We start from the raw sequence: 25,465 nt of genomic DNA on the forward strand, positions 1-25,465 counted from the left end.
GTTTCTTCATCCAGTGTTTTCTTCTACAGTTATTTTAGACTTGAAAAGTTTGTTATAATACTAATAGTTTCTAGAACTGAAAAATTCTCAAATAGGGGTAGCAGAATTTTTCTTCTATGAACAGCAGCAGTGGACATCAAAACTTAAAAACAGGGATTTAAGTAGGACTTCAGAAAGAGAAGCACAAATCCACAAAAGTTCACACAATCATATATATCTGCTTATTGAAACATAAATATGAAAATCTCAAATTGAAAATTGGCACTTTGGCAATCTTCAGAATGTTCAGACAGAATAGATATTCCTTTGAATCACTAGAGCCTTTACCAATAAATAATGTTCCAGTTGCTGATAGATGTAGGAAGAGCGAAGGACCCAGTCTTGTGTCCATGACGTGTAGTTCTGTTGTGTTCTGATTCTATGAAAGGACATAGAACAGATGCTTTGAGAAGAGCAGTTGCTGCTTCTTCCTCGAAAAAGTAAGCCAGTTGCTTTGAACAGTCACTATGTGTCACTAGTTCCTCTGATGACTGCAAGTGATGCAGAAGAGGACAGATAAAACCAACGCATTGCTGTACAGAAAGCTATCACAGTAAGAATTATTAAAGGCTTAGAACACTTCCTCTTTATGACAGAAGTATCTCATAATACAAATTTTAAGCTTGTAGCATTTTATACAAGTAATGTAGTCTTCAATAAAAGTGCTGTGATTTCAGTTGGAGGAGTGGTGTGCTTTGTCCGCCATATGATGATCCTGAAAGGCGGTTTCACCTCAAACCTACCTACCACATGTCCACGTGCCCCTGCAGCCAAGGAGGCAGATCCCATCCTAGGCCTTAGGAGGAACATTGCCAGCAGGTTGAGAGGGATCCTTCCTCTCCGCTCAGCACTGCTGAGGCCACTCACAGGGTACTGGGCTCAGTTCTGGGCTTGACAGTATGAGAGAGACATGGAGCTGCTGGAGGGAGCCCAGTGAAGGGCCACGAAAGTGATTAAGGGACTGGAGCATCTCTTCTGTGAAGAAAGGCTTAGAGGTGGGACTCTTCAGCCTAGAGGAGAGGGGGCTTGGCAGAGGACTGATACAATCTGTTTTCAGTGGTGCCCAGGGACAGGACAAGAGGCAGCAGGCACAAGCTGAGACATGGAAGGTTCTGTCTGAATACCAGGAAGCACTTCATTACTGTGTGGGTGACTGAGCACTGGCACATGTTGCCCAGGGAGGTTGTAGATTCTCCTCCTTGGTGATTTTCAAAAGCTGCTTGGATGTGGTACTGGGCAACCTGCTGTAGTTGGCCCCGGTTGAGCAGGGGTTGGACCAGATGTCCTCCTGGGGGCCTTTCCAGTCTCAGCCATTCTGTTACTCTTGGAATATTCCTGCCAAAATTTCTATATTTCTGATACGTGCTTTTCCTTACATTTTCTGCTTACGCATACTGTGTTTAAAGCATAGCATTGATATGAACATGAAGTAATTTGTTTCCAGGAAACACCGATCTTCTACTCCTGCAGCTTTATTGGTATCTTGCAGCATAATCTAGCAATGGAGTCAATGCCCCTGGCTCTGACTCAGGAAAGCACTTAAGCACAATACACATCCTCAGCTGCATAGGTACTTCATTTGGGTCAAAAGCCTATACTGAAGGCTTTTTCTTGGCAGTTTTTCAGTTCATCTTAGGCTAATACATCATTAGGTAGTGTTTGTTATTCCTTATATAATCAATTTCACAATAAGCGGTAACAGCACTGGATGTAAATCAAACATGGATTTGATGGGAAAAAATATATTCAGTTGATGAGCTTAAGATGATTTGTAGATCTTTTTTTCTTTTTTTTCGTTGTTTTTAATGAGGGTTATTCTACCCAAAACTGTTGTTTTCTCTGCAAAGCTCTGCCTATATAAATTACTGCTTCTGTGTATGGAATGAGTTAGGAATGAATGTGTATCAGTATGTTGACTCTTGTGTTGTTGTTTTGTTTTTTTTTAAAGAAAAACAAAGTTGTTACTCTTTCGTGAATGTTCCTGGGCAGGAAGTTTACTGGTGAGCAAAGCATATGCACTACTAATTAAGGTTTAAAATTTTAAAACCATTGAGTCATCAGTATTCATGTAAGCAAATTACAGGAGAGTTGCCAGTTGCTTAAATAAGTTCTGTCATTGTTTTGATAGTCTTCATCAGTAGGAACATGGTATACAGCAAGGAAGACCAGTGGCTACTGGCTACTGAAATTTGAAGTTTGTTGAAACAGACTACGACTCAAATCTTCTAAAACACTTCTCTGCGTCCCAGGTGCACATGCCCTCAATTTCTATCCATGTGCTATGTACCTTGTAAGAACACTGGGTCCTCCAAAATAGGCTTAAAAGCATAATTCTTGCTAGTGGGTATTGTTTCCCATGTGTGTACATGGAGCATGGCTTTAAAAAAAAAAAAAAAAAAAAAGGCACCATCAACATGTTCACTTAGTCAGCTGAGTATCTAGATCCTGCTCCTATTAATGTTTTTGAAAGAGTGAAAGAGGCTTATGAATCGATGTTCTTGGTAAGTGTGCTAATAATAGGATGCTTGCCTGGGATCTCTGCATTCAAGTAATTAGTTTGAGTCAGCCATAATGGTAACTTGAGCTGGACTGACTCTCATTCCAGCTTATCTGGATGTGCTTCTCTTTATTGTAGCGCCTAAACTGCTTTCAAGTATGCAAAGTGTCTTTCTTAAAAATTGTTAGAAGACTGTCTGCTGGTCAGCAGTAGAAGAGGAGGCAAGAGGGCATTCTAGGATAACAGAAATCTGGTATGCAGTGTGAGGGTGACAATTTCTTATATGTGCATGAACAGGATTTTATTTGTGTAGCTTTTTTCTTTTTACATTGTTCATGTACATTTGCTAGCCAGTACAGCTGGAGAAAAGGAATCAGGTAGTATCTCAAAGTTTGGGATAGAGTTTGAGAAGATGATCAGAGTTTAGGAAGTTTTGAGAGGACTGTAGAACAGAGTTGCAGTGCTTCGAGAAATGTCTCTTTGGTTAGAGGAATATTTTTTCCTTTGTCCATTTTTTTTGTTGTTAAGGCAATATACACAAATTTCTTGCTCCAGAATTGAGAGCATTGGGGGAAAGTATTGTTACTATGAGCTTTGAGGGCAGAAACCACTGTCTTACGTTTGTAGATGAGTGGACTTCTTCCTAACCTTCTAAAGTTCATGCAGTTCTTTGTATTTCTTAGATTATTTTATAAATTGTGTGACATAAAATTTATAAACAGTACACAAAAAAACACCTCACAGACAATTTACAACACTGTAACAGTGTACAACAGTGCATCCCCAATACATTGCTAAATGAAAGCTAACAAATAGGAAACATTGCTAACTTACGAATATTTTCCAAATGTTAACCTATTCCACTTAAGGTTACAAAGAACCTTTGCTTCAAAGCTCTATTTTAGCACTTCTTTGTCTTCATTTTCTGGCAGTTTGCTTATACAGGCTAACTGTGGAGGCAAAGTGAAATGTTTGTGCAAAGCTTGAAGAAAACTCAGAAAAATCTTTGATTGTTAGAAAGGGAGGATTATGCCTTGAAGTATTAATTACTTAACAATTTATCTGTCAGTTTATTGATGTCCCTTCAAGCTTTACCTGTAATTACTAGGGCTTCTGGAAAACTCATTGCCAAGTATTACTGAGGGGGAGAAAGGATTCTATACAAACCAAAGTTAATGACTGTATTTTCAGATAAAATTTTGGAACATAGTCATAATTAGCGAAGAACAATGGAAATCGGCATTTTTCAGGTCTGCTGCTATTGGCGTGAGTAAGGTTTTTACCATCCGTGGGAGTAGGATTGGATGTCCGTTTATGAGGAAGAAGAAAATTCCTTCCTGGCCTTTTTTTTTTTTTTTTTTTTTACCATTTAAGATATATATAAACATTTTCTTTGGCAGATAAACAAAGACTTACAGGTCCCTTAACAGAAGTAACTTTTGCATTCTTGAATTTGATGCTGGTTGGGTATCTGGGGGTTGCTTAAGTATAAGAAATATTTCTCCACATGTAGCTGAAGTTAGTTTCCTCTTTCCACTCTTCCACTGGGCTGTACCAGCACAATAAATTTTTTGCCCACACTGAGCCAAATTAAGGAAAGTGCCCTGGCTGGATCATCATCCTCCGTAATTTTTACAGGTGGATCAATTCCTTAATCTGTTTTGGTATATGATAACAAAATGTTTGTTCTAGTAGAGTCCCGATGTTGTTAGAGCGATAGAAATGAGCAATAGAAGGGAAAGCTACATTCACATGAATAAATTGTGTAATGAAATAGGAGTCAATTGTTTGGTGCTGAGGATCCAAGGTTCAAATTGTATCCATCTTGTAGGATGTATTTATACCAAACTTCAGCTGGTCTAAATTAAATCTAGTAGTTGGAAATACATTTTTTTTTTTTTCCATTTAGTTTCCTCCAGAAGGCATCCAGTATGTGTGTTCCAGCGTGCTAACAAAATGCTGTAAATGGGACCAGCTGGGAAGTTAAAAGCACATTCCTCATCTGAACCAAGGCTCTAACAGAATGTGCCTGAACTCATCATCAGCAGGAACCTCTGGAGTCTGACTGACCTCTGTAGATGTTTTGCAGTAGTTTTGGAGCAAAACATTTGGAAGTACCTAGTCCGTACAACAATGTTTAAAGAAAACTGCAGCAAACTAATGCATAGGAGAGATTCGAAACCGTGTTTTTAGAGGGACCATTTGCAGCAGTGGAAGGCCTACTTCCTTACAAAAGTTAGGAGATGAGACTGGTAAAAGTAAACTGGGAAATAAAACCAACTGTTTGCAAAGTTAGTTACTTGAAGTGCTTAGTGAGCAAGTTAACAAGGCACTATGGACCTGCAAAACAACCTTTTATTTTTTAAGGGTCATCTGTTTTGATTGTAAGCTAACGAACCGATGGTGTCTAAGTTAAAGAGCATCCACTGCAGAATTTCAGTAAGCCTGCAGAACGTTGTACAGGTTGTTGTGATAACTTCAGTTCCTCACCTACAAAAATATGTGGGCTTGGTAAGGTTTATGATTGCAACTCTTTCTGATGTTGCTTTTCTGCAGGTTGATGTCCTTAGTTTTGTTTTGGTGGGGAGGGTTAACAGTGTTTAAGTTCAACTGAGAAATGACAAAAGGCTTATTTACTTTTAATTTTCCAGTTTGGCAACATGTTTGATCAAATTTTTATTGATAAATTGAGATAAACCTGAGGTGCAGGGCTATATTATTAGTTGTGTGTAAAATTATTTTAAATTACTTTAAATGATCATTGTACAATAATAGCTACACTAGAAAGAAATACCTTTTAAGAATAGTTTTCCCTCCACTTTTAAGATTTATACTCTCTATAATATCATAACTCTTAGTCTTCCGCCTACATGCTTTTTTTCACTGCTCTCCTGACAATTTGCCTTCATTTTGTGGGGGTGCAGAAGTTGTTCCCTGTTCAATTTAATGCTATTTTGATGACTTGCAATTGTGGTGTGACTAAGACTGTTATCGTATCTACAAAGCCATTGCTGCTCCCATAGAAAGCAAAGTTGAGTTCTAGACTTTAGCACTTCTCTAAACAAATGTTATTCCCCTCACTCTCATCCCTGTTATCACCTTTCAGAATAGAGTGCCTCACAGTGTGTGCTTTTACAAATATATTTAACTGTTCTCGGGGCAAGCAGGACTGTCTTAAGGTATTACTTTGTAAGTAGAAGCACATTTAAAAAAAAAAAAAAAAAGTGCATTATACTGTTAATTGTACCCAGCCCTTATTTTACAGTTAGAGAAGAATACAGAACATTTCTGAATGGATGAAAGGATTGAATCACAGAATCACAGAATTGTCTAGGTTGGAAGAGACCTCAAGATCATCAAGTCCAACCTCTGACCTAACACTAACAAGTCCTCCACTAAACCATGTCCCTAAGTTCAACATCTAAACGACTTTTAAAGACCTCCAGTGATGGTGACTCCACCCCTTCCCTGGGCAGCCCATTCCAATGTCTAACAGCCTTCTTGGTAGAGAAGTTCTTCCTAATATCCAACCTAAACCTCCCCTGGTGCAACTTTAGCCCATTCCCCCTCATCCTGTCACCAAGCATGTGGGAGAACAGGCCAACCCCCACCTCGCTACAGCCTCCCTTGAGGTACCTATAGAGAGCGATAAGGTCGCCCCTGAGCCTCCTCTTCTCCAGGCTGAACAAGCCCAGCTCCCTCAGCCGCTCCTCGTAGGACTTGTTCTCCAGGCCCCTCACCAGCTTCGTCGCCCTTCTCTGCACCCGCTCAAGCACCTCCATGTCCTTCTTGTAGCGAGGGGCCCAAAACTGAACACAGTACTCGAGGTGCGGCCTCACCAGAGCTGAGTACAGGGGGACAATCAACAGTGAACATTCATGGATGAGCAAGTAATGGTCTGAAGTAGTAAAACCATTTATTAAAACAGTGATGTTTGTTTTACAAAATGTTTCTCCCTCTCCGGTCAGTTCCTCTGTTTGTATCATTATATACTTACTATACATGTATGAACAGATCTTGTTTATGACATGATGTTTAATGTCTGCTCTCAAGTGGAACATCAGTCAGTCTTTCTAGAAACTTTAGTGCAACGCAGGTACTGCGCACAATAGCACTGAACTCCTGGAGCTTGTGCAAAGAGAGTAGGAGGATGTCTCTAGAGATTCAGACTGGCTCCTCTGAACACTGAGAGCTCTATAGTACAATCCAGTGACACACAAAAGCTATTAGAACATTAATTTTTGTTACAAAATGTACAGACCAACTTTTTCTAAAAGCCTATTTATAATAGACATTCTGCCTGAAGACGAACAGTTTAAATCTCATTCCTGAAAGGTGTTTGAATTTTTTTCCCCGTTTCATTTTGATATGTTTACATAGCTGCTTTTAGAAATAAAATTATTCTTTCTTTTTGTCATTAATATGTATATGCCTTTGTTCCTAAGTGTGGTTGGGTTTTTAGAGAGCTTGTTTCACAATGAAAATAAAATCTGTATTAAAGAGCTGCGGACTGTTGCTTGAAAATTTGGGTTTTGTTGGTTGTGGTTAAATTTCACCAATCTGTGTTTTTTAAAAGGAACGCTTCCTCCAAAAAAAAGAGCTACTGTAACATTTCCCTTTAGAAGTGCGTTAATAGGACTTGACTCCAAAAGAAATACCTTCTAGTGAGATTTAGCACAAAATGTATTCTGCTGCATCTGTTTAGGTCAATATGCCTGTGTGGGCATGCCCTGAAGCTTTCTTTTTCCTAGTTTTTCCATGAAAACATTTATTGCTTGAACAGATTATGCCTGCATTATTTACTGTGCATGTACGTGCATTCTTGTTGCTTATTCCCTGTCTAATGTTACAAAAGCTTTCCATTTTCAACGTTGTTAGACTTTATTTACAAATGGGCTACTGCAGAGATCTGCAAGAAAATTATATTTTATAGCTAGTATATTTCACTTGCGAACTCCTTAAAGCAAACTTGTTCAAGTCTTCTAACAAACTGCTTGACTTGGGTGACAGGCTGTTATTTCTGATGCTTCAGTCATGTGTTTTCTTTTTTAGTAGTCCCAGAAGACCAGATGATTACAATACAGTCCTAGCATAGTTTTGAACTCCGCAGCAAGACCTCCACTCTTTGATGTAACAAGCTTCTTTTTCTGCCTGTAACTATAGCAAAGGTAAATACTGGAGGAGTAGAGAACAAGGCTGACAAAAGCCAAGGAGTAGGAGACGATTTTCTTGGAACGGTGGCTTAAGAATCTCACGCTGTTGGTCAGAGCTGGAAGATGTCAATGCTTCAAGGCAGTCTGCAAATACAGGGGGTTGTTTTTAGCTGCTGGATGCTTAAGAAGCCAGACAATGATTCCTTAATACTAGCTTTATTTTACAGAAGGCATTGAAATCCAGGGGACAGAGTGTGCGTTTTGGGGTCCTTTAATACAAATTGAGGACAGAAAATGAATTATAAAAACTACTGGCATCCAGGAAGCTGATTGTGGTTTTGTGGATGTTTTTGGTTACCATAAATGTGATACACATCCCTGCTGTGTACCAGCCTAACTTTCTTTGAGACAGGATTTATAACATGGTTTTGAGCTGTTCCTGGCTGCTGCTTTTTCAAGCTAACCCAAATTTGGGTTAGATAGCTATGGTGTAATCTAAACTCTAGCTTCCCTGTTGTAACTCGTGGCACAGAGTGTATTTGTTATTATGAACTAAAGTACATAATGATAGTAGAACAGTTTGGTTTTATCTGCAAGTACTACTTTAGTGTCTTTATCTTGACGTTAAGTATGAGATAAGCTTTACATGTAGCACTTCAGAAACATGTTTTTGTGACAAAAGATTAGAAAAAAAAAGCTTCAAGTTTATCATATAATGAAAGTCATGAAGAGGCTTTTTCAAACGCAACAGCTAACCGTCTCTCTGCCATGTCTGCACATACGGATTTATTTGTTCAGTGTTGTGTTGAGCATGATAGGAACAGTAGAGTTTAGCAGTGAACACAGGTTATTCATTCTAGTATCCTATCAAAGTAAAAGTACAGTAATTTACATTGCAATTCAGACATTTTCCTTTCAGATTCTTTTACAGTAAGGCCTTCTTATTAAAGGAACTCAATTCAGTAAAACGATGGATGCCTGGAGCTTCACAAAAGTTCAGGACTATACAGCGCAGTACTAATCAGTTGAGACATCCGTATGTTTTATGGTATATGGAGAATTTGTTCAAGTGTGGGAGAAGATCTAATGTCAAAAATGACATTTTTTCCCTCCTCTCTACCCCCAGTGACTTAGCTGCCAGAAAGACCTGTGGGTGAAAGCTTGTTCCATGCGACTCTTCATCAAACATGTAAATTATCCTTCCCTGTTTCGTGCTATTAACTGACAAATGCTTGACATCCTGTGACTTCTTATAAGTAAGGAACCGATTTACATAAGTAGAGAGCTTACTGGATGAAGCTATTAACGTACGAAGTTGTGTTTTTCTTCCTCTGGGTATCATTCAGCTTTTTCTTCTCTCCTACGTGAGCTAGTGCAGGAGTTAGTCTGTGAACTCTGCATGAAGACCTGCAGAAGGTGCTATCAGTATTGCTGCTGCTGGAGAGTCTGAATGGTGACAAACATTTTCCAGTTACACATTTTTTTAATCTTATTTTCATCTGAATCCTTTACACTATTGTTTACAGCACGCCTGCTAGACCTAAGGAGATTTTTCTATGTGCAGTGCTAGTGCTTTCCTCATCAATTTTACTCATACGGTACTGCCATGTTAAAGGTGTGCAGGAACTCCTGGTTACTTCTCAGCATGTTTAGCACTTTACAGCCTAGAGATTTCCTGGCTGACAGGTGAGGTCTTCATATTTGAGAGTGCTCCGTGGGTGTTTCTTCTGCCGTTGTTTTCTCCAGTAGCTTATTAAGCTCACGCAGACAAAGCAGTTTGTTATAGCTCCAAGGTTTCAGTCTGAGTAGTGGTAGAGAGTTCGGATCTTATCACTGTGCATATAGTGATAGGATAACTTTTTCTTATTTTGCATGTACTGTTTCATCTTTTATCACTTAATCAATCATTAAATCCTTCTGCAGTTTATCATAGGTCGTGTTTTTTGTTGTTTTATTTCCCCTGTGTAACACAAAATCATCAGAATTTGGCATCTCTATATATGCTGTTTTTTTCAGGTCACACATAAATGCATTAAATAATACAGGTCATATTGTATATTAGTCTAAACCAATAATCATTTCCCTAGGAGTATGTGAGCTGCGTATTTCTACTCTTCATTCCTTTATTTCTTAGTCTATTATTTGTCCATGTAACAGCCTTCTTTGTAATTTCTTTGTAAGACTTCTGTGAGAAGCCTTATATACCACCCTCAGAGAGATAAATACAAGCTGGATCTGCCTGTCCTCCAGCACTTTTACTGCTACAAGGGTGTTATGTCAAGGCTTTTTATTCTAATTTTTCCTGGTATATCTTTTTTTTTTTTTTCACACTTCACAGGCTTACAATTTTTCTTCCTTTTGTGCATTCGCATTGTACAGATATCAGACTTAATGGTCTCTGTTATGGATCTCTGGTATCTTGTTTGCCACTTTCATTTCTCAGCTTTAAGTAAGAGGTTACATGCTGCAGTATATAGTTCAATAGATTTTAGTCCATTAGAACCCTTGGATAAACAAAGAAGAGAAACTATAGGTGTTTTTTGTTTGATTGTCTTTATATAGTTTTCATTTACAATTGAAAGAAACAGTAGTTTCTTTAAAAATAAATAAATTTAAAAAAAGGCACTTGAGCTTCCTGCACAGAAGCCTCTCAGTGAGATCCTCTGTTGGGAGAGGAGGGGAGTATATCTGTTACTAAATCTTTCACTGTGCCCTTCTCTTTTTAAAATACTCAGTTGCCCTTGAGTTGTCTATAGTCTGCCTGGTAGGTTGCTGCAACCTGTGTGCTGGAAAAAAGCATAGAAAGAAGTAACAGGTTCTGCAGTGAGTTGTTCTGCAAATCTCCTCTTGGTCTATCATGGTGTAGGTTTTAAATTTAAATGTTTTAGATTCATTGTTTTTCTATTTTTCTTTGTTTTGGCATGAGCTCAGCTTTATAATGATTTATGCCTATTTCTAAATAACTTTCTATGACTTCTCCTTTATTTTTCTTTTTTTCCTCCAATCCTGTTTTGCTTTTGAATATGACCGTAGCAGACTTTTGGCTTCTGACATGCCTAGATGAGTACTAAATCTAAAGTGCTGTTAGAGTAACTCACTAACATCTAGGTTCTGTGCACTGCTCAATTATAGGAAAAAAAAACTTTTCTATCCATTGCTTTATTTATTAAGTGTAGCTAAATTCATACATTTGTATCGCTCTAATGTAATATTCACTTTCTCTCCAGGAGGAATTGAGGTTGTTATTGCTGTTTTCTGGCCTTCTTGCTGCTCCGATTTTTCTCAGTATGTCTTAATCATGTTTATTCAAACAAAGCAAAAAGGAAACTGCATGTACAATCTTGCAATAAAAATAAAAATCTAGCATTTGCAAGATTTGCAAGATGTGAGATTGACAACTTAGCATTTTTTTTGGCCCACCTTGCTGGGATAAACCACCACACCTTGATAGCAATTTTCATCTGTGACAACTGTCATGTCTTCTCATGAAATACTTCTAAAACAAAAAGTTTCTGTACTTTTCTGGCTGTATATTCAGTGAGCTTGGAAGTATGTTACCACTGACTAGGTCTGAATGTAGCATATGTATTGTGCATATGCTTAACTTACTATTTTCAGTTGCTTCAGGAATACTCGCTGTAATAATAAAATGGGAAGGCCAATCCAGAAGCCTTGTTTCATATCTTGTCATCTAAGATCCTTTATTCTCCCAAACACATGGTTTTTCCTCCTCCTCCTGCACGTCCCTGTCACTTTCTTTTCTCAGCCCAAATGAATGCTTGTAGTCGTGATCATGCAAAGTGTGTATGCCGTGCAGGTTTCCTTCATACACTGCCTGGGGGTGTTGCCTAATGCGTTCATCTTTTGTTCCATAGCGTTTCTATGCAGCTCTCATACTCGCTTGTAAAACCTGTAATTTCTTTTAAATTTATATATTTCAAATTAATACTTTGTCTTCATTATTACTTCCTGTCTGAGAAGCTGCTTTCAGTTTTTCTCTTATCCTGTGCTCATTAGGTTTCTGCTGCTCAAAAGACATGGAAGTGCCTGCCTTGTGTTTGTGTACAAATTGATTTATTGGGTGCAGTAACACAGCTCTTTTGTAGCTGGCCCCAATAACAGCGTAAACAAAACAGATCATAAGCTCAAAAGGTTTGTGATCCAGATTGTGATCCCTTAACATACCAGTTTTTGGTGTTGGCGTTCCTTGTTCATGGTCTTCATTTTCCTCTGTTATCTGGAGAATTCAGGTGATGTAGCTGTGACCTAAACGGGGAGAAGAGCTGAGTGTACCTGCTCAGCAGGTGATGAAAGCAGGAAAGGTGCTAAAACTTTGCCTAACCTAGCCTCCTCCTGGCAAAGTCTGTTCTGCTGGGAGCTGTGATATGCTTGTGTTGGTAGGAAATTACATCGATAAACACTTGTATTATTCAGTCTGCGTCCTGTTGACTCGTTCTGCATGAAGTAACTTGAAAGAATATTTTTGAAGGAAGGCAGTGTTATCTAGCAGTTAGAAAAACGCAGAGAAAATGGAGGTTGTTTTATATGCTGGGTGAGCACATATGATTTACTCTGCATATATAACTAAAAATCTTTCCTTATATGTAAAGATTATTATTTATGTATGTGCCTTACATATTTTAAAGCTTATTAATGGTGATGCACGGTGTACATTAAATGCTAATTTTTTTTTGAAACAGCATTTGTCTAAAGCACGTGCAAGACATCTTGCTAAATATGTCATTGGACACTGAGTCAGCCTGTCTACAGCAGTGCACACGTGGTGTGTTTCAGTTGGAGATGTGACGGATAGTAGAAAAAACAGAAATCTATTGCTATTCATCAATATTGCTATTCAGGAATCTATAATCTATTCATTACTGACTTCTGCTAAAATACCGGGAAAGAAATTTTATGACAACAACCTTTGTCTTCTACAAAATCTTCTGCATTGAAGAGATTTATCTAGAAATATAGAGGTCCATGCAAAACATTCCGTGGATGTTGAAGTGTTTGTTGGTTTTTAGTGCCTGATGCAGCCCAAAGATGAGGCTTATATGTATATGTATTTCTTACATGTATTATTTAACCTATGATGGCATCTTCCTTTTCTGATTTATTATTGAACGCTAATATCTCTGAATATCACGCACACAAATCCCCTACTATATATAAACTACTTTTTTGTCAATTTAAGTGTTAAATGTCAGAGATGAGGGACAATAACTGCATCCTACCGTAGTGTTGTATAGACTAACTGAAAAAACAGGATGTTTTCCTTTATTACAACATTTCTTCTTTCTGATCAAAACCTAACAAAAATTAAAGATTCCTGCCCATGCAAAAATGAACAGTAAATTTCCATTTAAACCTTTCGCAGCAAAGCTGGACTCCAAATTGGAATCTTACTTTGTATAGTAATGCAAAGTAATATATGAAATTTCAGGAAGGAAATTGCCTTCAGTTTTCATCAGCTTACTTACAATCTATGTATATAGACAGCTGTGTTCAGACTTGTGTTTTTAACTAGTAAACAAGTGGCCCTAAGAAATGGTTTTGATGGCACCTTTTAAGTGCTACCAGTTAATAGTGCATCAGCTAATGATGTGCAGCTTTGGCTTATTCTCCTAAATGCTGCTGTACAGTTTTAACCTTTGAAATGAAAGGCCTGAACAAAAAATACAGATACTTTTGTAACTTTTCAGAGGTTTAAATGCCTTCTGTAGTATGAGGCCATAAATGCACTGGACTGGAATGTACACATATGCTTCATCCTTTGCAGATTGCAAATCTTTCTCTCTAATTCCACTCTTTTTGAGTGGAGCTGAGAAAATTAAAGGATACTATATAATTTCATATATTAAGTTTGACTTAAATAGGACTTTAATATATATTTTTTAATTATTCTGTTAGTAATGTCATTGTTCTGATGAACAATTTGTGATTTTGCGTAGCCTGTCCCCAGGAAGGTAGAACTAGCTTGTTTCATAAACCCAGAGCTGAACCACAGGGTACCCTGATGATGGCCACCACAGGGTCTTGGTGGCAGAGCAGGAACTAAAGGTAAATATGAAGTACTATCCACCCTTCTGCGTCATGGTCCTGTCTTAATTTGTTTCTTATATGAGTGCTACGTACCGTTTAAAATTTGTGTGCTTTCACCTGCCTGCTTTCATTTGAATGACTTCAGTGCTTGTGAGCCTTGAATAACTGATAGACTTCATTGGCTTATATAAATGCACCTGACACACAACAGCTAGTGAAGTCTATTTTAATTGTCATAAAAGATGCATGAAGTATTGTAAGATGAATGCTTCTCTCTTCTGGAAATTTTTATATTCAAGACAGAGTAAGATTTGACATTAAAAAGACATCATTTTTTAGCAAAGCTGGAAAATAAAAGCTTCTACTGACAGCACTTCCATTGCAGTACTACTGTGTGGGAGGAATAAACATTAGGAGGTTAAAACACTAAAAACATGCTTAAGAACACGGGTGCTAAGTTATATATCATCACTTAGCCTTTTTATGGTGGGCAAGTCTTTCATAGTGCCTGTTCTCATAGCATTGAACTGAACTGAAAGTGTCTGTCCATCCTGGTTCCTAAACACATTTAGACCGTGTAACTTTCACCTTCAGAGACTGACCTAAATACTTTGAGAAAGTAAATGGATAGGGCAGGCATGCAACCTGAGTCATTCATACCTGATCCTTTTGTTCACCTTGTAGGCCTGCCTCAGACAAAGCACAGCAAAATACTGATAGTTGTGGAAATGCTTTGGTATGAAGCTATTCCAACCTTGACCTCCAAAACTCACCACAGCTGCTCTTTTGCCCTCACCATGCAACTACACAACCAACCCACAGCCATAATTTTAATTCACTATCTTCATTTATATTTATAGGTTCCACATGACAGTGCATAGACTAAGTGATAACAGGGCGGGAGGGACTGGGCTACAGGTAGAAAACAGCAGCAGGAAGTGCTTTTTTCCACTGGAAGTCTGCTCCTTTAAAGCAAACATTTCAGCAGGCTTGCCTGCGGTGTCAGCTTGTTTTACTTTCTCTTCTCAGTGAAGGTGGTAGTCGGACCGTAAGGTAATTATATCCCAGTATTGAAGAAACCAAGGAACAAAATGGGCTGGCGTTAGGGATTTATATTGTAGTAAACATGCTTATCTAACAAACTTCACTCTGAGCAAAAGGTGGAAGGGACCAGAGCACTGCTGTGCTTCTGCACATGCCAAATGGAGCAGGACACAAAAGGAAAGCTGCTTGGCCTGTATAAACAGCTGGAGAACAACTCATATTGTTGGGGCCTATATGGTCTTGGCAAACTGCTCTCTCTGACTTTTGTGTGTAAATTCCACTTAGTTATCAAATGCTTCTGACCAGTGCATCCTTTATTGGTTCATCCAGAGTATGACAAACATATATGGTGTTTTCTTCTCAACATGTAGAAAACACCGAATGGGGGGGGGGAAAAAAAAAAACAAAAAAACATACCACAAATCTGTAGCCAAGATTATTGCTGCTGAAATTCTGATTTGAAAGGCTTAGAAATAAGTCAAAGCACAGGAAGCAGCAGGGCAGTGTTGTATTACCCAACTTTTTTCATTTGGGTGGGGTATGCATGACTATTATATTCATTTCAAACAATACACTGTTTTCTGTAACTTCTGCTTTACTGTTAGCTGAGAGCTCCTGAAGGATGGGTGCTAGTGTGCATAGTGCCATCCGGAAGACAGGTTTCTGACTTGTGTAGGGTTCAGTGCTTTTGGTTATACATCAGGGCAAGGAGATTAAGTGGTTAATCTTCCTGGGATGTTGTTTGCCTATCTTACAATAATATTTTTACATCTTTCTGAAAAGAGGGAGTAGTAAATGAAAATTATTTTTCATTATATGCCTTGTTTAGCCAGACAACATGTTATAATCTGGCATTAGTGTTTTTTCTAAGTGGAGGTTGGCAGACAAAACTGTGGCATGGTGACGGAGAGAACTTACTTCATGGTTTGTTCTTGTTAAAATAAACCCATTTTAATGAAAGAGTTGGCTTCTAGCCTGTTCTCGTTTGGAAATAGTCCCAGTCCCAGTGATATTAAAGAATGTAAGTAGCCCTGTTCTTTAGGAGATCATCTGGAAATGAGTTTATTTCTTCCTTCCTCCCACCTTTTGAAAAATCAGTGATACTAAATGGCACCTCGGCTAGCTGGGCTGCTTACCAAGCTTCTCGCATTATTGCTGCCCTTAGTAGGCAGAGACTGAAATCTGTAGCTTTGAGCAAGTGCCAGAATGCGTCTCTCAAGTTTTTTCCTACATTTGGAAACTGTGCTTCTTAAGCTTCCCAGCCATGCTTTCTCATGCTGTCTGCCCTAAATACGTAGCTGCCAAGCATCATGATGTGGTTGGTGACCTTACGGGATAATGGGGCAAAGCTCAAGCTTTGGAGCTTGTTGTTGAGTTCGGATCTGACTTTCTAGTTAAGTTTTATCTTGGCTAGTAAACAGTATAACAGACCACTGATTAAGAACATATCTCACACACTCTCAGTTGAGTAAACTGTAAATTGTATTGTTTTTCTCCTTATCGTTTTTCCAGACTAACTTCGGATTATAAATTCTCATGGGTGGGGTGGGGAGAGGGAGTAGCTGTCACAGCCTTTGTTAGTTTTTGCATTAAACTTGCTCTTCATTCATAAAATTGTTCCCAGCATGACATTATTTACAAACCCTAGATATCAGATAAAGCTCTGATTTTTCTTCTTGATGACTGACCTGTAGAGCAACGTGATGCTTTTGAAGAAGAAAAAATACAATGTTCATCTGTATTTATACGATCAGATAGTAAAGGAGAAAATAATAAATGTGAGTGCTGAATTGGGCTCGGTATAATGAATTTTATAAGCATTTAATCATTTTGTTATTGTATCTATATACTCTAGGGACTGAGGAGCTGAGATTTCAAATATACCGGATAAGTTTTTACAGGCTTTTTTTTTTTTTTTTTTTTTTTTTTTCTCTTTCCAAAATGCTTGAGAAGGCTCCACTACTAAATAAGTAATCAGCTGAAGGACTCGAGGGCTATCAGGAATAAGAATAACAACAGTACAAAAGTTGATCTATACTGCAGGTTCTGTGCGTGTTTATATTTATTGTAATGAAATTTCTTCTGTTGAGAGATTAATCCTGTGGAAGTAAGTGAGAAACTGTAAACTGTGTACCATCCTGTGGCAGGTACCAAATAACAAGTAATGGTGCCTACGCTGGGGTGGAGAGAAAATATTAGTTAATTTCCACTGCTGTTCTGCTGTTCTTGTAAAAACCCTTGTGTTGGATTTTGTTGATAAGATCCTGTAATTCTTCAACCAAATATAATAATGATTTAGAAAACTTTGAATTCTGCTAACAAACTGTTTTCTTTCTCAAATTCATTTAGAGGCCATGAAGGAAGAACCTGAAGTGCTCTTTGAGGAACTGCTTGAGAGGGCCAAAGCTGGAGAACCAAAAGCACAAACAGAGGTAATTTTATATGCTTTTTGTCCAGTGCTGTTTGCTCTCAATTCCAAAAATAGCATTGCCAGCTTTTAGTGGAACTCTTATCTCTTCCAAAGACACTTAGCTGAACTGTATCTGTTTTGATCATAAGCTGTTCAAAGAAAGGTGAGAAAGGTGACGCTAGGTAGTTTCCCAGCCTTGAGAATTGCTGCCTACTTGGGTTTCAGGTCCTACTCTTGCATAAGCCTTTAGGATGAATATCAAAATGGGGTGGGGAGTAGGGGAAGGATTAGGCTCAGAGCGTGGAGAAGCCATGGTGCTTGACTTTTATTTTTATATTTTTATGTACAAGAGTTATTTGTGGAGGTAGTGATTCTTAAATGCTGTTTGGATTTTTGGTGTTGGACTTAATTTTGTCACTGAAGCAGAATTGTTTATCAGAATGAAAGCTGTGTCAACACTGTTGGTTCAGTACTTCACTATGTACAAAGACTCTTAGGCTGGACTCTGTGGAAGAAACTGTCACTGAGCTGCTTCAGCAGGAACATCAGAGGTTGGTTTTTCCTCTATTACCATTTCTATGTTGAATTAACATAGAAAAGAAGTTCTTCGTGGTTTATTGAAGCTATCTATATTTAGTTGTGTAATGATAGATCCAATTAAATGATAATGGTAATTCTACCCCTGTATATGTTGGAATTTGGGTTTCCCGTAGGTTTTAGAAAAGTTTTCTTTCCTATCCATTGCGTTATGCTGGAATATTGGTCTAGTTGATCTAGTATAAATAGCCTAAAACTTTAGAGAAGGTTTTGAATTCCTGCTTAATTTGGCTGGTGACTGACTTAAGCATTCTTCTTCAGCTTTGGCTTTGACAAGGAGCGTTCATGGTCTCCTACAAGCTCATTGGTGATTTGTTGTTTTTTAACCCAGGGATCACTTTTCAAGAAAAAAAAAAAATAATAAAAAATATTGCAGTGCCAGGCTCTCTCCCCACTCCATCTCAAGTTGTTTGAGGGCAGGCTGTCCTTGGAGCTGTAACGTGAGACAGTAAGGAATTCCTCACCTCTGAAACAGCCAGCGGCTTTGCAGAGGATGAAGCTTTAACCTTGAGGGGATTGCTGCTACAAAGTCCACGTCTTGGCTCTATTCCTTCACATAAAAGAGCAAGTCATAATATATTATTTCAGGATATAAGTTCCATCTGAGTAAGAAATCCCTTGTGCAATCTGAGCCTCTGATGTGTGTGCATGTATCTATAAAAATAATAAGTTTTTACCCTTCTCCTTTACTCTTTTCCTTTAGCTCTTTAACTGCGTACACTTTCTATTTCCACACAATAACAGTGTTCTTTTCAAAAAAAAGATCCAGCATGCAATTTTGCTATATTATGCACTCAGGATGAATTGACTGTACAAAAAGGAACCCTAAATACAGTTGTTTCCCTTCTAGGGAATCAAATTTCTTCTGGCATGTAGAGAGGGAATTACTTTTTATTTTCAGAAAACAAAAATTTTATATATATATATATATATATATATATAAAATATATATTTTTTTTTTATATATATATATTATATGCTTCCTTTTCTATCATGGAACACATCCCTTTAGAATCCACTCAGACAAATGTATTTTAACTTGTTACTGTTGTAGGATTATGAGTAAGAACCTGTGATGGCATCGTTGCGCTTCTTGCTGATAATTACCAAATCAGATATAAGGAATCACTCAGCTCATTGGCGTGTAGTTATTTTTGAATAAACTCCTAGTAATAACGTTGCAATGACTATGGAAATAAATGCACTCTGAGTGGATGTCAGCCTGCATTACCGTAGCTTTATATAATTCTTTATTGAGAAATAATTGTGCAGCGTTTACAAAAATGAGACACCCACAGGTGGATTCTGTAATGGAGCAGAGGCAGCTCCGTGTCTAATGAGAGGCACTCTGCAAGGGGACTACCAGAGAGAACTGCTTCAGTTAGCAAAGCCCAAAGGTGAGAGGCAGGCAACAACCTTTGCACTGAAGTAAAGTATGAAGATCTGTGTTAAGCCATTACCAGCTATGACTTCATTTCCCAGTTTTACTTAATGGGAAAGAGAAAATCCATGATTTATCACTTAAGCAGTCTGAGGCTAATACTTTTTTGTGTCGGTTCTTATTCATTTGATCGCCACAGGCCAGAGCTGTGCAGCCATCCTTGTGTGGTTCTGCCTAGAAGCTTTGCTGTGGAAGTGAAAAGCAGCTGCTGCATGGGGCTTGTTTAGAAGTTGATCGTTCAGCAGTATATCACAGAAAGGCTAGATGTTTGATCTGGGATGTGGAGGTGTGCTTTTGCTACTAAAACATTCAAAATACACAAAAGCTTGTCATTTTGTAATCAAAATGAAGGGCAAATATTTTCTGGTTGATCAGATTTTGGGAGTGGTAAACTTCAAAGCCAAATGAGCAACAAAACTATAGGGAAAAAAAAGCATTTCTATCATAAAACCACAGTATTATGCTGTCTTTGCTTTCCCTTTTTCCTTTCTGCTACTTTATGTTGCAGTACAAGTTTTTATGACCAAGAGATCTTCATAACTTGAAGGGGCTGCATCAAGTGCTATTTACTCTTGAAGCTTTGCTCAAAATTTCAATGGCTATAAATATAAACACACTCAACAAACAACTGTTCTTCTCAGAGGATGTTATTTACCATACAACTTCTTTCAGGAAGCAATTGCTTGAACAAATAGCTGCAGTTGGGTGATAATTTATCAGGCAATTGCACTATCAAGGTTGAAATCTTAAAAATCCTGTCTCAAATACTCTTCTTGGTCTGCCACTATATCTGTGCAGTGCTTATTGAACTCTGGCATGAATTCATAAAAAGTGTTAAGTTCTGTCTTTTGTATTTCTTAATATTGGGTAGCTTTGCTGCGTATACTATGGGTTTAATCATTCTGAGGTCTACCCAATAACTATCTAAGTAGAAGCTGTTTGAGCACCCAATTAGGTGTTGGAATCCAGTTGCGAGGTTGGAGACCTAACCTTTAATAGTTAAGAAAATAATAATTTGATGAGATCAGTGTGTTCTATCTGTATGTAACAACTCTATATTATTAATCTTTCAAAGGTATTTCTTTAGTCACCTTTATTGGTAATATCAAAAGCAAAGTTTCAGATAAACTGTCAGTTATTTTTTTGTTTTGCTTTGTTTTTGCAGCAGATACTACTGTGGGTTTATGGAGCTGTACTCTATTTTCAGTTACATTCTTGGTGTAATTAATACAGGACCTTAGAGAGAGGAGTGCAGCAAACTAAGCAAAAACATTTCCCAGATACTCTGTACATGCAAATAAAATGTCCAGAAGTTTTGTCTATTCTCTGCCACTTAACACTTGTCTTGGGGTATGATAAGCAGAAGTGTTTCATGCTACTGCTTGAGTGTGTTTATGTTACCATATATTTCAGTTTTATAGAAGGAATGAAGGTGGTGTAAGACAGTGATACAGGCAATTGTTCCGTAATTTCTGTGGCCCGAAATGGTAGGGATTTTACAGGCTATATCACTTAAGTTGCCTAATGCTTAAGAAATGTTAGTTTTATTCTATTCGCTAATTAATCACAAGTTTGCTTTGACCTTCAGTGGCTAAACTGCTATAAGTCAGGCATTTCCTTCCTGAGACTTCCTTCCATCCATCTCAAGGCCCTCTGCCAATTTACTTCATCTGAATTTCTGAATGTTACTGGCACCAGTAATTACACTTAATTATTGTATATTTTAAATAAGATTAACAACATGGTCTGACCATTTTTATAGGAAGAAAGCCATCCAAGAAAAGACTGCTGCTAATACGATGTGTAATACCAGGAGCTTCACCTGATCCTTCTAGATTCCCAAAGACCAGTGGCGACTAATTCATTGACCTAGTCAAATGTACTATGATTTCTTCTTACTTCCACTTCTGAAAAGTGATCTTTCTCTAAAGAATATCAACTTACAGCTATGTTCTTTAGTGCTTAGAGCAAATGTTTTGACCTTTTGTTCAAAGAGAATTTATTCTAGCAGAGGGAGGAGGGAGACAGAGGCTAGAGTGTATTTCAGGTTAACCGAAGGAATTCTGTTTGCTGCTTGTTGTAGGTGGGAAAACACTTCTTGAGATTAGCGGAAGAGGAGGATGAAGAACTTAACAATTGTAGTGCGGTTGACTGGTTCATCCTTGCTGCTAAGCAAGGTCGAAGAGAGGCTGTCAAGTTATTACGTAGATGCCTAGCAGACAGAAGAGGTATGGGTTCTCTGAGACCTTTTTGCTTGCACTTTCTCCTTTGTCTGAAATAATGCTCTCTACATTTCAATACTGAAAAGAGGGGGGTTAAAATATATTGGGAATGTTCATGGCAAAATTATGTGAGTAGTTCCTGACAGCACATTCAAATAGGTAATTTTAAATGCTTTTATGGGGAGAGATTTTTTTATATTAATTGTTTGCTTGAATTCCTTCATGGGATTCATGCTCAGCCTTCCTCTCCCCACCTTTCATTGAATCTTCTTTCCTTGACCGTGAAGGTCACATGCAACCATACACCACCTACACGTCTGCTGTTGTTTCATTCTTTTGCCCCTTTCCAACCTCTCTCCTAATTGGACTTTTTCACTGTCTTCTCCCACTTCAAGATTCACACCTTCCTTCATGCTGCTTCCCACGCTTGGAATGGGGCTCCTCTTGTCTGCCAACTATCTGAACTCTTATTTAAAAAATAAATAAATGAAATTCTTTCTGCTTTTAACGTCAACCGTAGATATCTGCACCATCTTTTGACTGATCTGTTGTGCTTCAAAAATTGAAAAAGACAAAAGAATAATGCATGTCATGTACAGTTTTTGAAGTACAGTTGATACTTAAGTAATGTAATATGATTTTGATAAGCAATGGGCTCAGAAGTGCACTTGAGTAACTTACTTAAGGGGTCAAGAAGTGAATGAAATTTCAAAAGTTTCAGACTGAACCGAGAAAAATAAATTGTGGGCAAATCTGTCATTTCAGCATGAGTGTGGGATAATAGTATCTAAAGTATTTTTCTTTTCTTGAGGCATCACTTCTGAGAATGAGCAAGAAGTGAAAAAATTATCATCAGAGACTGACTTGGAGAGAGCTGTGAGAAAAGCTGCCTTAGTCATGTATTGGAAATTAAATCCAAAAAAGAAGAAGCAATTAGCAGTTTCTGAACTACTGGAAAATGTTGGGCAAGTTGACAATGAAGGTTTGTTTCTGGTATTGATGAAATATAAGCTTCCAGGCTAGAAACCTAAAGAGCTTTATTTCTGCCTCATGCCTGATTTATAAATGTATGATTTAGTTGAGAAAAAGTAACTGTCCTAATGACTGTCTATTTTAATATTTTAATAAATGTATTCTCTGGACCAGTAAAGTTATTTCCTAAAGGCTTGCCAACTCTTGTTGTAGGTTGTGATTTGGTTAAGCCCTTACACAAATGACAAAATATTAAAGGTATCTTCATTCTCAGCACTTGCTGTCATTGGAAGATAGATGTTTTATGATGTTGCTGTGTTTAACTTTTTTCTTTAACAATCAACCTTATATTTTGCCAGATATTTCAATTTGCAAATTTAGTATTTAAGACATCTGTCTCATTCTGCCATTCTGACAATATATGTTACCTGTCAATGATCTTCCCTTTTTTCAGTATAGCAATAATGATATAAAAAGCTATATAGCCACTTTCTGTGTGTGTATATATACGTTTGTCTTGTGTTAAGTTTGACAAAATATTATTATACAGATATTACGGCTTTAATAACCTTCTAGTTTTTGTTTGACTACTTTAATTGACTGCTTTGACTTTCCGTGAACTTCTGTTATTGAACCAGGTGGTGAGAAGCAACCCGGCCCAGTCCCAAAGTCAGTGCAGAAGCAGAGAAGGATGCTGGAGCGATTAGTGAGCAGTGAATGTGAGTGCATGGTGCTTCTTTCAATCTTTGACTGTAGTTTAGTTTCTGTTTAGTTTTGCTAAACAATTCTGTGCTGCCAGAGTAAGGCTGTATAGCAAGTTTGGGTTGCTATAAACTGATGGCGTCTATTCATTATGTGTGCAAGGTAAATGTAACTGATCTGCATGTGAAGTTGTAGAAGATGTTACCATTCTCATCAACTTGTCAGTGATTAGTATGCTAAAAGGTGTTTGCATGTAACTTGTCATCTTTATGTTCTTCCTATTCGAGCACTTAAAAGGCTATTCAATGCTAAATAAATAAATTGCACTTTCAGTATTTTTTTACTTATGAATTGCAGTAAGCTTTCTGATTACAATAAGGGAATGAATTATGCAATCTTTAAATGTGGACCGATTCCTCATTCTATTTGCCTTGTTTCTGTTTGCCTTTCCCTCATAAATAATGTTTGTGTTTTTGTATCTGTTAAAGAATTTATATAAGAAAGATGTACCGAGATACTCCTTTCGTAACTTAAATAGAGAGGAACAACTCAGTTCATGTAGTGGGGAGAACTAAACCACTCAGTGCACATGATTCAGACCCATGGAGTCAAATCTGAGTTTTGTAGGGTTGGGAGGGCTGGACTTGAAATAGAGTTCTCTCTAGCCCCACATACCTAAGAAATGCAGCCATGCTCCTGGGCCCTCAGGAGGAAAGTCAAATCATTAGTGGTCCTACTACATATTTTCTGCAGTCTCGTTTGCACTTGTTGGATGAGGAAGGAACCCCTGGATGTAAAACTCCCTCTCTCCAATGAGTGGGAATGCAACTGAGAGTTCTGTTGTTTGTCATAATAGCACAGAAAACAGAATGAACAGACCTGAAAACTTACAAGTCTGATCCCAGTCATGAATAGCCTAAAAGATACGGGTGACTGGTTGGGCGTATAACAGGTTCTTAACATTGGGATTATTTATAGGTGGTGTAGTAGAAAAGGTCAGAAGAAGAATCCCATCAGAAGCTAATGAAAAAGAGCTTTAGATAGATTCACTTGCAATACAAGAGTAGATGTGCAATATGGAAAAAAAAAAAAAAAAAAAAAAAAGGAAAATCAAAACCTCATTAAAAGAACAGGAAAGACTGTCTCCACTTTGCCCAAAGTATTAAAATGCTTAGCAGAAAATTGAGGACTGGCAAAAGAGAAGTGGCAAATAAAATTAAGGATGCATTCAATATGAATGTTTTGTGGTTTTCAGTTCTAAAGGAGATAAGTTTTCTATGGATTTCATGAAAAAAATAGATGATTGTGGTTATGATCTTCCTCTAGGGCATTATCAATGGTGTCAAAGGAGATTGGACTTTGTGGAGCATTGCTCTGGCTTACTCTAAATTTCTGTGCTAATAGTATGCTTGTGCTGCTAATACTTAGATGTGTTGATTACTTTTATAACTGGGGAAAAAAAAAAGGAAAACAGGTTAAAATTAAAGAAGGCTTTAAATTAAGAAAATGGTTTGCAAACGGTACAGCATATGTACTTTTCAAAGTATGTTATCTAGCAAGGTTTAATTAATCACATGTCGTGAAAATCTCATTTTTCTTGAAATGCATTCGTTTATACAAAATCTGGATCAATTATTGAAAAACTGTTAAACGTTCCACATCATAGTACTGTATAATATATCTGTAGCTTAGAATACACACAGCTAAGGTGTCATATGTGGATTGGTGAGCCAAACCTGGGTTTTGTGCATTTAAACCTCTTGAAAGATTAAATTTACATTTCAACAGCTCAGTTTGGCCTTTACCTTCAAGGATTGTGTTCATTACACAGGTGAGTTCAGAATCAAGTTATACAACTGGCACTCCAAAGAAGAACAAAGTATTTCAGATTTGTTAATTCTAATAGAAATAAAAGTGGAGGAGAGACACATGGCTGTGTATATAAGTGAGGGAGTCATGATAGGGAGACATAGTATTTTGAAGACCAAACTTTTAGTCCTGTCAAAATTTCTGTGAGAGTAGGCCAGATGTTCCTGTAACTAATTTGCCACTTTTGGAAAGCTCAAAATAGGATAAGGATAAAATTGCTGTGTTTCACTGGTCATCGTATTGTAAAACAGATGTATGTGAGTTCATTGGAGTTACATCTCACAGGTGTTCACTGGATGACACTGGTGCTCTTTCCATTCCTTAGCTGAAACAACACGTGCTGATAGAGCATGAGTGCAAAGCGAGTCACTTGTTCTCAATTCTTCAGTAATTCAAAGTTTTAGAAAAGGAACTAGCTTCCCCCCATCCCCCCCTCCCCTCTTTTTTTAAGGCTTAAATGGCACATAAAATAAC

The 25,465-nt window shown here is 37.7% G+C and overlaps 1 protein-coding gene across 1 annotated transcript in view; it reads left to right on the forward strand.

Moving 5' to 3' along the window:
* WFS1 (wolframin ER transmembrane glycoprotein) overlaps window positions 1-25,465 on the forward strand; it is a 40,105-nt gene that overhangs the window by 3,692 nt on the left and 10,948 nt on the right. The window contains exons 3-6 of the mRNA XM_082758678.1: window positions 17,128-17,210; window positions 21,310-21,454; window positions 22,260-22,430; window positions 23,059-23,139. Coding sequence (XP_082614804.1) covers window positions 17,128-17,210; window positions 21,310-21,454; window positions 22,260-22,430; window positions 23,059-23,139 — 480 coding nt within the window. The remainder of the gene's footprint in view (window positions 1-17,127; window positions 17,211-21,309; window positions 21,455-22,259; window positions 22,431-23,058; window positions 23,140-25,465) is intronic.

Source organism: Aythya marila (assembly GCF_965140915.1).
Source record: "Aythya marila genome assembly, chromosome: 4".
In the NCBI taxonomy this organism is placed as follows: Eukaryota; Metazoa; Chordata; class Aves; order Anseriformes; family Anatidae; genus Aythya; species Aythya marila.